The sequence below is a fragment of the Myodes glareolus genome, chromosome 13 (genome assembly GCF_982192425.1).
Source record: "Myodes glareolus chromosome 13, mMyoGla1.1, whole genome shotgun sequence".
In the NCBI taxonomy this organism is placed as follows: Eukaryota; Metazoa; Chordata; class Mammalia; order Rodentia; family Cricetidae; genus Myodes; species Myodes glareolus.
The window spans coordinates 51,641,023-51,653,729 of NC_142038.1; the positions used below are offsets into that span (position 1 = coordinate 51,641,023).

General features: G+C 43.5%; 1 protein-coding gene across 1 annotated transcript in view; it reads left to right on the top strand.

The window, feature by feature from the left end:
- Nucleotides 1–12,707, top strand: part of Dnajc18 (DnaJ heat shock protein family (Hsp40) member C18) — a 43,189-nt gene that overhangs the window by 14,707 nt on the left and 15,775 nt on the right. The window contains exon 5 of the mRNA XM_048442426.3: nt 7,820–8,005. Coding sequence (XP_048298383.2) covers nt 7,820–8,005 — 186 coding nt within the window. The remainder of the gene's footprint in view (nt 1–7,819; nt 8,006–12,707) is intronic.

Sequence of the window (12,707 nt, forward strand, 5' to 3'; positions counted from 1 at the left end):
TATATGCATATTTGTTACCCCACCAGGGAAATCAGCAACCAAAGTATGTTGGGTAAGCAAAAACCAACGAATAAATGGAGAAATGAAATCAGTGTAAAAACAAATGGGTTCTGGGCAGTGGTGACACACGCCTTTAATCCCAGAACTCAGGAGGCAGAGGCAGGCAGATCTCTGTGAATTCAAGGCAAGCCTGGTCTACTAAGCAAGTTCTAGGACAGCCAGGGCTGTTACACAGAGAAACCCTGTCTCAAAAAACAAAAACAAAACAGAAAACAGCAACAACAAAACACACACACACACACACACACAAAAATAAAAAAATAAACGGTTAACGAATCAGAAACACCTTTTGTAGCACGAATTCTAATAAAAAGTTGGAGTCAGCTATCAGGGGTGAAAGCTAAAGGATCAGAGAAGCAGAGCAGCCACTTCTTATCTCTACCAGTGCTCAGACCAAAGGGACGATCCTGTCCCTGTGAATCCTCAGACTGCATCTCAGACTGAATCCTCAAGACTGACCAGACTCCTCTCTCCTCCAGCCTCCTGTCTCCACCTCCCTAGTGCTGGGATTAAATTCATGTGATCCCAAGTGCTGAGGTCACCTTTGAACTCTGTTTCTCTTTTAGACAGATTCGATCTTGTGCCCAGGGTGGCCTTGAACTCACAGAGATCCATCTGCCTTTGTCTCCTGAGAGCTGAAATTAAAGGTGTGTGCCAGCACCGCCTGACTTCTATGGCTAATTAGTGGTTTATCTCTGTACTCTGATCTTCAGGCAAGCTTTATTTGTTACTGCATAAACAATATATTACCACACACTTTGATTTGTAATATTATCACATTCCTGATATAACAAGTATTCATTACTCTCTCCTCCCATAAGACCCACAACATCAGCTGGGTGCTAGTGGCACATGCCTTTAATTCTAGCATTCAGGAAGCAGAGACAGACAGGTCTTTGAATTCGAGGCTAGCCTGGTCTAAGGAGCGAGTTCCGGGACAGGTACCAAAGCTACACAGAGAAACCCTGTCTCAAAAAATGAAGCAAAAAAGATCCACAGCATCGGTTGTAACTTTAAAGAAAGCAAAGTCCCAAGTTGTAAGGTAAAAAATAGGAGAACCAGGCAAAAGCTCAATATACTGCTGCATTACAGCCAGGAAGGGAGAATACCTCAGTCATAGAGATACCATAGCAAAAAACGGATTTTCTGGTGTGCATGGCAGCGCCTGAGTTTCTATCAAACTTTCAGCAGTATTGCCAAATGACTTTAGCTGTCACCTGTTGGTACTGGCTGCTGACAAGTGAACCTGAACGTGCAGCAATGCAGATGAAGTTTCTAAGAGCCTCAGCCAAACTGAGCAAGATGAGAAGGAACATCTAAACAGAAGCAGGGGTAGAACAATATAAGAGAAAAATAACCCATTGGGTTTTTAAGAATTGCAATGAAGGGTGAGAGTGACAGGTAGATGGATCCTTTCCAAGAGACCGTTTGCCATAATACACCCATAGGTGTATGAGCAGTAGGCAATGTTATTAGATCATCAAGTTTTATGCTTTGAAATTGCTGTTTATTAATAGCCTGTTCCACAATTGTCAGTGCCTTTTTTGCTTCATCAGTTAAGGAACAAGGACTGACGGTTGGAATCGCCTTTGAGGATGTCAAATAAAGGCTTAAGTTCTTCAGTGGTTAACTTTTTTTGTTTGTTTGTTTGTTTGTTGGGTTTTTTTGTTGTTTGTTGTTTTTTGAGACAAGGTTTCTCTGTAGTTTTAGAGGCTGTCCTGGAACTAGCTCTGTAGACCAGGTGGGCTTCGAACTCACAGGTCCTCTTTGATTTTCATTAGGACACTGTCAGCGTATATGTCCTTTCTGACCATGGAAAAACAAGGCCCCCCATTCCCTGGTCGGGAAGTGGGGCTACCTCTGAGGAACTGAGTAGTTGTTTTTCCTTGAAGGGTAGCAGCAGCAATAGCAAAAGAGGAAGTGAAGTCAACACAAGCCTTCAGATTCTGAAACAGTTTCCAGTCTTCTGACAGAGTTTTACCAATGTCTTGTGCAGGCATTATTAGCATTCTCATAGGCCAGTTGTTTGATAATTATTTCTGAAGCCTGCTCCTGAGGTATGTTTGGTCACACCATCAGTGAGCAGAGAGATAAATGACTCATAAGGCTCAATCCCCTTTTTTTATATTAACCACCTCCTGGGAAGAAATATCGGAAGCAGGAAAATTTCTCCAAGCAGCAATAACCAAATCAGAAATTAAAAGCAAACCTTTCTAGGTAAATTTAGCTGTAACCTAGGATCAACCCATTGACCTGCTCCCAACAGCATAGAGAGATCTATATCCTCTTCTCTTTCTGATGCCAACTTCCTTTTTTGTTTTTTCGTCATATTCCACCTTTCATAATAAGAAATGTCCTCCTGGCTGGGCGGTGGTGGCGCACACTTTTAATCCTAGCACTTGGAAGGCAGAGGCAGGTGGATCTCTGTGAGTTCGAGGCCAGCCTGGTCTACAAAGCAAGTTCTAGGACAGGCTCTAAAACTACAGGGAAACCCTGTCTTAAAAAAACCGAAAAAAAAGAAAGGAAGGAAGGAAGGAAGAAAGGAAGAAAGGAAGAAAGAAAGAAGGAGAAAGAAAGAAAGGTCCTCCTGGTAGGGCACACTTTAGCCAGTTGATGCCAATCATTAGGAATCATCCAATAAGTACCAAAGTTCTTCAAAAGTGCAATAACATCAGGTGACGTGGCCCATAACTGGCAACTGCCTCCTGTAGTTCTTTAATAAGCTCATAAGTTAGTGGTTCTCAGGAAGGTTCATTATTTTCACTTCGTCCCCATAAATAAGAGGGGAGCATCTTAAAAGAGGATCTCCAGATAAGGCTGTTTCCTGGGCAGTGCCAGAAAGCTTGAGTCCTGAACTTTGATGATAGTCTTTTTTTTTTCTAGGAGGAGCGGATGACTTATCATAAGGGGGAGGCCAATCTTTATCATGATCTCACAGCTTCTTCTAAATTATGGGCATTATGAGGATCTGAGGGCTCCTAAGGAGCATCCTCAGGATCAGATTCTTCTGAATCATTATTTAACAGATCAATTAAATCTCCATGTTTTAGTGGAGGAGGCTTAGAAGGGAGATTTTATGGTAACAAGAGAAATTCTTTCAGAAACGTTGTCGGGGAGATCTGTCCCTTCTTCTGGAGACAGGGTTTGTTTAATAAGGGTCCACAAGGAAATGCTTGAATAGGCACCTCTTCAGGGCCATGCCTAGTGTACCAACATCTAAGATCTTTTCCACCTTTTTTTCAAACTTCTAAGTGGGTAGATGCAAGAGCAGCAACAGAGAAATCAGACACAGGACACCCCTTAGTTTTGTTTCACGGAAGATGGACAGAGAGGAAGCAAATCACTGGATGGCTTGACCTACTCTGACGTCCTGCATCTCACAGGCTTTATCTTATCGTATTTATTTATTTGTGTTTTTTTTAAAAAAACAAAACAAAACAAAACCAGGGTTTCTCTGTGTAGCAAGCCTATCCTGGAACTCACTCTATAGACCAGACCTCAAACTCACAGAGATCCTCCTGCCTCTGCCTCCTGAGTGCTGGGATTAAAGGGGTGTGCCACCACTGTCCAGCCATCATAGACTTTATTTAGACTCAAAATCTTTTCCTCATAGACTTTAATCATTGATTACAGAGTCTTTTCATGCTACATACTTATTCTAAAGTCTTCCTTGATTACATAAGCATATCAAAGTAAAAAAACAGAACAGCGAATTTAATGAGAACTAAAAACTAATATTATGATAAAATCAATTCTTTTAACTCAATTTCTTTTTTTAAAAAATTGGTGTTGTAAAAGTCTGTGGTTACAGAAATTAAACAAGGATGTCTCTATTTGTTTGACTAAGTTCATAGATCAGAACTTATTTCCTCCTACCTGTTATATCAAGCTTCTACTCTATTATTCTATTAATCTACTGCAATGAATAGCTGATCTTACTGTTGAAATCTAATTCCTTGGTCCCTTGTTTAAATTCTTTCTTTTATATCTAACGTAAGACCGCCATCCTTTCCCTTGACCTCTGAAATACTGACCTCTTCTCTTTATTCCTCCTACAGTCAGAGAAGTCCTGATCTGTGAGTCTGCTCAGGAAGCCAGGCAGTTCACCCAGCCAGATGTTTCTCTTTGTGTCTCTGTCATAAAACCTTGTTTTCAGCATGGTCTCTATCTTTATTACAATCCTGCAATGAGTAGAAGATCATGAAGATTCCCAAAATTGCTTGCTTTGCCTTCAGGAGGGCACCAAGGCCTGTCATAATATCATAATCAAAATCTTTTCCTGTCCATGCTGGTTTTGTGTTTCTGAGACAACATGAAAACCCAATGATTCAGTTATGGTTTGTTAGCTTCTAAAGTTTCCCTGAGTTTTTCTTCTTTAATGATTTTTTTCCAAATCCTGTCTCATACTTACTGATACCACCTAAGTAGTAGATTCTATAGAAGACTCAATATCTTGCCTAACTAATTCTCCTAGGGAACCATCATAAGTTTTATTCTTATTAACATCAGCATTTATAAGAATTGTTACATTATCCCAGTCCTAGCCTTAAGTGAGGGGCCCTTCACAGCAATAAATTCAAACACTAAACATGTCAAAGACACAGGCAAGAGTTGTGCAGGAAATTCCACCAAGGACTGTGAAGGGTCCGTCCAAGTCGTCAGCACTGGCGCTTTGTCAGGCAGCTCCTATAAGACGTGTGGCATCGCCAGAGACCCAGTGTCCTCTTCTGGCCTTTGCAGGTACTCACTTTCATATGGGTTCCAGGCAGCACTTCAGACTTCTGTGACCAGGGAACTCCTCATTCATGTTACATGTTATTGGCATGCTTGTAAGAAAACACCATGTAGCCAGGCAGTGGTGGTGCCTTTTATCCCAGCAGAGGCAGGGGCAGGCAGATCTCTGTGAGTTCAAAGGCCAGCTTGGTCTACAGAGTGAGTTCCAGCATAGCTAGAGCTGTTACACAGAGAAACTCTGTCTCGAAAAACAGACAGACAGACAGACAGAATACTGATCTAAAATCCTCAAGAAAATCAGTGTAATAACGTTTATATAGAGTCAGCTGAATACCAGCTTTTTCTCCTGTTTGGATTGCTTGCTGTGCTAGGGATTGAAGCCAATGGCCTAAATCTCTAGCCCTTGATGGAGAGTTACAATGTAATAAAATACTAAGAATTAATCAGTCTGGAAGCACAGAGACAGCACAGGGCCCAGCACGCAGCTGAGCACTGTGGGAAGCGAGTGAGTGGGTGGTGGAGTGATGGGAGAGAAAGAAGCAAGCAGGTGGTATAGGAATGGAGGACGAGGAGTTTGTGTGCTGTGAAGGGAGGCGGGACTGGACTCCTGAAGGCGATTGCTGTTCTTGCTCCTTGGGAAAAGGTGAATTGCACTGCCCACCAATTGAGACTACAGCAGATTCAAAGGCTAGTGGACCTATGCCTCCTTCCTTTGAGAAAACCAACCACGGTATGAGTCGGTGACTCCCAGAACCTCACCCTAGCCCAGGAAGAAGAGTGGTGCCTTCTTCCGGACATGTCCTGCTCTGTTTTCTTCTCATCATTGTACCAGGCCCGGCATCTATGTCTTTATTGTACTAAACCAAAACAAAACATAGCCCCATAAACCTTTCTGTATGTTTGATATTTTGAAAAAGAAGAAAAGACTTGAATATCTTTTACATTTATTGTGTGGCTATGGGTATGTGGGTGTATGAAGGCCAGAGGACAACTTGAAGGAGTTGGTTCATTCCTTGTGGTTCCATGTAGACCATGTGACTTCCAAGGATTGCGCTCAGGTCATCAGGCCAAATAACAAGTGCCTTTACTCACTGTCTTGTGGGCACCTCAGAAAGCAGAAAGCTTTAAGTTATTTGGGGGGCTGGAGAGATAGCTCAGTGTTTCTCTGTAGCTTTTTGGAGACTGTCCTGTCTGGCACTTGCTCTGTAGACCAGGCTGGTCTCAAACTCACAGAGATCTGTCTGCTTCCACCTCCCAAGTGCTGGGATTAAAGGCGTGTGCCACCACTGCCCGGCGAGCTCTGGCTATTCTTGCAGAGGACCAGTGTTCAATTCCCAGAACCCATGTGGTGCCTCACAATTGTCTGTAACTCCAGCTCCAGGCAATTCAGCACCCACTTCAGGTCCCTGTGAGCACTGCATACATGTGATACATATATATACATTCAAGCAACAAGCCCATACACGTAAATGGGAATGGATTTTTTGTTGGCTTGAGACAATGTCTTTCTGTAGCCCTGGCTGTCCTGGAACACACTCTGCAGACCAGTCTGGCCTTAAGATCTGCCTGCCTCTGCCTTCAGAGTGCTGGGATTAATTAAGGGTGTGTGCTGCCGTGCCCAGCTAAAAATAAATCTTTAAAAAGAAAAGAAAAAGCTGGGTGATGGTGGTGCATGCCCTTAATCCCAGCATTTGGGAGGCAGGGGGGGCAGATTTCTGTGAGTTCAAGGTCAGCCTAGTCTACAGAGTAAGTTCCACAACTTCCATAGTTACTGGAAAACCCTGTCTCAAAAAAAAAAAAAAATCCTGTGTAGCATGACACCAGCCTCAGTTGTGTGTCTGATTCTCACAGCATTGCTAAGGAAACATGAATATTCCACAGTCTCTTTATATGCATATGGAAGTTTCACAAACCAATACCATTTCTTTGGGAAATCTGTTATATTTCAAGGAGTATGCGTGCTTGAGCAGCCATATTTGTTGGGTGTTTTCGTTTGTTTTTCTGGTTAGCTAGTTTTAATGCAAACATTATTAGAGTTTTGTAGAAGAATCCTAACAAAGTGCTCCTTCTGACTGTTGACACCAGCAGGCACCTGAATCTGTGTGTGGTGTGAGCGTAAGCACATGTATGCCACAGCATGTACAAGGAGGGCACAAGAGCCTCTACCTGCCTGTTTTTGCTTTTCTGAGACTTGAGCCCAGGTTATGCTCAAACTTGCCACGTAGCTAAGGGTGGCCTTGAGCACTTGGTCCTCCTCCATCTCAAGTGCTAGGATTACAGGTATAATGTTCGGCTCTTGCAGGTACATTTCTCAGATTCAGAAGACTGTTTCCTAGAATGTGCTCACATGAAACTTTGGTGAGCCCTTGGGGCTTTTGTTTATTTTTGTGGTGTTTGGAGACAGGGTTTCTCTGTGTAGCCCTGACTGTCCTGGAACTCTCTCTGTAGATTAGGCTGGCCTTGAACTCAGAGATCCACCTGCCTGGCTGAACAGATTTCTTTTAAATTTTTGTTGATGTGTTTGTGTGTGCTTATTTGTCTATGTGTACAGAGTCCACAGAGGCCTGACAGGGTGTCAGAACCCCAAAAACTAGAGTTACAGGCAGCTGTCGGCACCTATTGCAATGTTGAGAACTAAACCTGGCTTCTTTATAAGAGCAGCAAGTGCTCTTGACCTCTGAGCCATCTCTCCAGCCCCCCAAATTCTATTTTTGAATTCTGACATTATTGGCAGCCTCGGGTAGGGCAGAGTCCCAATGTCAGGACAGCTGGATGACTTGAGACCATTGCTCACTTCAGTAGCAGTTCCTAGTTGTTGGGTGCTTGTGTTGTTTCTGTTTTATCAAGATTATGAGCAATCTCTGGGGCGAGTCCCTTGGGGGAACTTTGTAGGCCTAAGTACCTCTCTTTGGAATTCTGTGAGGCTGTCTAGCACCGGCCCCGGGCTTCTTGCCACAGCTGCTGTAGTGGTCACCCCCGGGCACAGCCAAGGATGTGCTCATGTGCCACATCTTGTTGGTTGCAGCAATAGGAAATGCCTTTGCGGTCCTGAGCAATCCCGACAAGAGACTCCGTTACGACCAGTATGGAGATGAGCAAGTGACTTTCACTGCACCTCGAGCCAGATCTTACCATTATTACCGGGATTTTGAAGCTGACATCTCTCCAGAGGAACTATTCAATGTGTTCTTTGGAGGACATTTTCCTTCAGGTTGGTATTTTTTTTTTTTGTCCGCATGTATGTCTATGCACCTTGTGTGTATCTGGTACCTGTATGTATGTGTATGTGCCTTGTGTTTATCTGGTGCCTGCATATATGTTTATGCACCTTCAGTGTGTCTGGTGCCCACATGTATGTCCATGCACCTTATGTGTGTCTGGTGACAGAGGTTAGAAGAGGGTACCTCTGGAGCAAGAATTACTTCTGTGAGTGGCTGTGGATGTTGGGTCCTCTGGAGGAGCAGCCAGTCCTCTTAACCACTGAATCTTCTCTCCAGCCCAAGGTTATTAACTTTTTCTTTCTGCGACAGGATTTCTCTGTGTAGCTTTGGAGTCTGTCCTGGCACTAGCTCTGTAGGCCAGGCTGGTCTCGAACTCACAAAGATCCACCTGCCAATGCCTCCCGAGTGCTGGGATTAAAGGCGTGCGCCAGCACAGCCTGAGGTTATTATCTTAATATTAAAATTATTATTATTATTTTTTTAAGACAAAGTTTCTCTGTATAGCCCTGGCTGTTCTGGAACTCTGTAGACCAGGCTGGCCTAGAACTCAAAAATCTGCCTGTGTCTGCCTCCCAAGTGCTGGAATTAAAGGTGTGTGCCACCATGCCAGGCTAAAATTATGATTCTTTCCACAATTTATTTATGAATCTCAGCAAATTCTTGTTTGAAGATCTGAATAGAAATGATGCTAGAGAAACAGCAAGAATTCGGAGTGAGCTGAGTGGATGTTTGACGAAGTCTCTAGCCTCCAGCTCTGCAGAATTTTGACCATATCATCTGATTTCTTTTACTATAGTCACCTGCCAGGGACTCGCAGCCTGCTTGGGACTGGCTGCTTTCAGGACCCCGCAGCAAGCTGCAGGGGACTCGCAGCAAACCACACCTGAAAAATGGGACTGATATTTCAGGACTACTGTGAAATATAAAATATACATCACACACACACATATATGATATAAAGACTGAACCTAGGGTCTTAATTCTAGGCAAGGCAAAGTCTAAGTGCCCTGGCTGGTTTTGAACCCCTTATGTACCCACAACAGTCTTGAACTTGCTGTCCTCTTATCTCAGCCTTTCCAGTGGCTGTGGTTGCAGACTGTGGTCCTGCCAGGCCTGGCTCAAGGACTAGACATGCCCATCAGGGTCAGGTGGTTACAGAGCACTTCCAGACTAAATACCTTTCATTAATGTCATCCTCACAAAATTGCAGTTAAAAAGAAGTTAGATCACCCCGCAACACAAATGTTCTTTGGGAAAAGAGGGAACCAGGGAGAGGGGGAGACAAGATAAAATAAAGGAGAGAAGTGAATATGGCCTAAGTATGTGATATACATGTATAAAAATATAATGCTAGGGGCTAGTGAGATGACTCAGCAGGTAAAGGTTCTTCCCACCAAGCCTGAAGATGTGAATTTGATCTCTGGGTTGGACATGGTAGAAGGAGAGACACAATTCCTGAAAGTTGTCCTTTGGCCTCCATACATGTGATTTGTATGCATGTATACATGTGCACACATGGGCGTGCACACATACACAAACACAATCTAAAATAAATAAATTAATGTAATATTTTCAAAAGTTCTGTCCAGGCAGTGGGGTACATGACTTTAATCCCGGCATTTAGGAGTTAGAGGTAGGCAGATCTCTGAGTTCAGGGCCAGCCTGGTCTACAGCGTGAGTACCAGGACAGCCAGGGCTACACAGAGAAGCCCTGTCTCAAAAAGCCAAAATCAAATAAAAATTAATAAATTAATAAAAGTCCTTTATAGGGTAGGGAAATGGCTCTGTGGTTAAGAGCACCAACTGCTCTTGCAGAGGACCAAGGTTTGATTCCCAGCACTCACATGGTGGCTCACAACCATCTCTATGCCAGACCTGACGCATGCTAGTAGCTTCTGTGGGCACTGCATGCATGTGACACACAGGCACAAGTGTAGACAAACACCACACATGTAAAATTAATTAAATATTTTTTCAATGTCATAGTGAACTGCTAAGCATGGTGGTTTATATATACTCAGAATATCCATATATACACAGTGTATATTTATATATACAGTGGTTTATACATATAATTCCAGCACGTGATGGGTGAGAAAGCAAGAGCATCAGGAGTTCAAGGTTTTCTTTAATTCATAGCATGTTTGAGGCCAGCTGGACTACGTAAGTCCCTGTCTCAAAACAAAATAATCTCAGCCTGGTCTACATAGTGAGTTCCAGGACAGTCAGGGCTACACAGAGAAACCCTGTCTCTCAAACCAAAAAGAAAAACCAACCAAACAATAACAACAAACCCACCACCATCAGCAGCCACAACAAAACAAAAACAAAATGTGTATCTGGGGTTCAGTGAATGAGAGCACTGGCTGCTCTTTCAGAGGATCTAGGCTGGAGCCCTGGTACTCAAATGGTGACTCACAAACATTTGTGACTCCGGCTCCAAGGGACTGACTTCTGCAGGCATGCGTGTGGTACACATGTATACAGATATAGACACTTGAACTCTGGAGGTGGAGGGAGGGGGAGTTGAGGGGAAGGAATGGGAGGAGAGGAGAGAGAGGAAACTGTGGTGGGTATGTAAAATAAAAGATACAAAAATTAGTTAACTGAGGGGCTGGAGAGGTGGCTCAGAGGTTAAGAGCACTGGCTGCTCTTCCAGATGTCCTGAGTTCAATTCCCAGCAACCACATGGTGACTCACAACCACCTGTAATGGGGTCTGGTGCCCTCTTCTGGCCAGCAGGCATACATGCAAAACAGAACACCGTGTATGTAATAAATAAATAAATCAAAAAAAAAATTAGTTAACTGTTGTAACATGAAAAGGCCGGGCCTGTTTGTATCCACGTTGGGCGCCATTATGTAACATGAAAAGGCCGGGCCTGTTTGTTTGTGTTTTTGTCCTGCCCGGCCCCCCAGCTGTTTAGTCCCAGAGAAAAATTACACTGAGATCTCTATAAGTTATAAAGCTGATTGGCCCATTAGCTCTTACTGGCTAACTCTCACATCTTGATTAACCCATTTTTTTGATCTATGTTAGCCATGTGGCTCAGTACCTTTTTCAGTGGGGCACCTCACATCCTGTAGCTTCAATGGTCTGGGCAGGAATGGGAGGAATCAACTTCCTCTTCCCCAGAATTCTCCTGCTCTCCTTGCATCATTTTCACTTCCTGCCTGGTTTTCCCGCCTACACCTCCAGCCTGGCCAATCAGCGTTTATTTAAAACATGATTGACAGAATACAGACAATTCTCCCGCACCAGTTAACTAAAGCCCATAAATAAATCTTTATTGTTCTTTTAAGACAAGGTCTCTATGTAGGCCTGGCTGTTCTGGAAAGCTCTGTAGTTCAGTCTGGCCTCAAGCTCACAGAGATCTGCCTGCCTCTGCCTTGAGTGTGAGGATTAAAGGTGTGTGTAACCACACCCAGCATCATAAATATTTAAACAAACAAACAAAAACACATAATGGAGAGGTGGCTTAGTAGTTAAGAGCATTTGCCCATGTAGAGGACCTGGGTTCAATTTCCAACACACACACCCACACACACACACACACACATACACACACACAAACACACACACACACACACACACACACACACACACACACACAGCAGCTCACTCCCATCTGTACTCCATCTCCAAGTGGATCCTTGTGATGCCTTCTGGCCTTCATGGGTACTGTGTGCATTTAATGCACAGACATGCAAGCAGGCAAAACACCCTGTCTTAGCCAGTATTCTGTTGCTGTGAAGAGACATCTTGACCAAGGCAACTCTTATAAAAGGAGGTGTTTAATTAGGGGCTTGCTTATAGTTTCAGAAGGCTAGTTTATTATCTTCATGATGGGAAGATGCTCATGGCAATAGAGCAGTAGTGAGAACTCTGCAGCATGATCTACAGGCAGCAGTCAGAGACAGGGAAACTGAGCCTGGCGTGGACTTTTGAAACCTCAAAGCCCAACCCCACTGACAGTCTCTTCCAATAAGACCACAGCTACTTCAGCAAGGTCACACTTCCTAATCCTTCCCAAACAGTTCCACTAACTGGGGACCAAACATTAAAATGCATAAACCTGTGGGATCCATTCTCATAAAAACACCACATATCCATATACATAAAAATAAATCTTTTTAAAAAATTACAATGAGCTGGGCAGTAGTGGCACATGCCTTTAATCCCAGCACTCAGGTGGCAGAGACAGGCAGATCTCTGTGAGTTTGAGGTCAACCTGTTGTAGAGAGTGAGTTCCAGGACAGGCTCCATAGATACTGGCTGGGAAACCCTGTCTCAAAAAAGAAAGAAAGGAAGAGAGAGAGAGAGAGAGAAAGAGAAAAAAAAATCATGATGAAACCAATTTTCTTTAAAATCAATATACACAAGAGAGAAGCCCAGAAAGTATATCACAAAACACTAGACATTGAGAAAATTCAGTGCCAAGATAGTAAGTTGAATTTTTGTGTTGCTACGGATGCATCCAGAAGCTTCAGCATGGTAGGCATGTAATGCATGCTAAGCTACACAGCAGCATAAATTGCATTTTTTGTTGTTTTTGTTTTTTAAGATAGGATTTCTCTGTGGAACAGCCCTGGCCATCTTGGAACTCTGTAGACCAGGCTGGCCTCAAACTTACAGAGTGCCACCTGCCTCTGCCTCCCGAGTGCTAGGATTTAAGCCATGCACCACCACCAC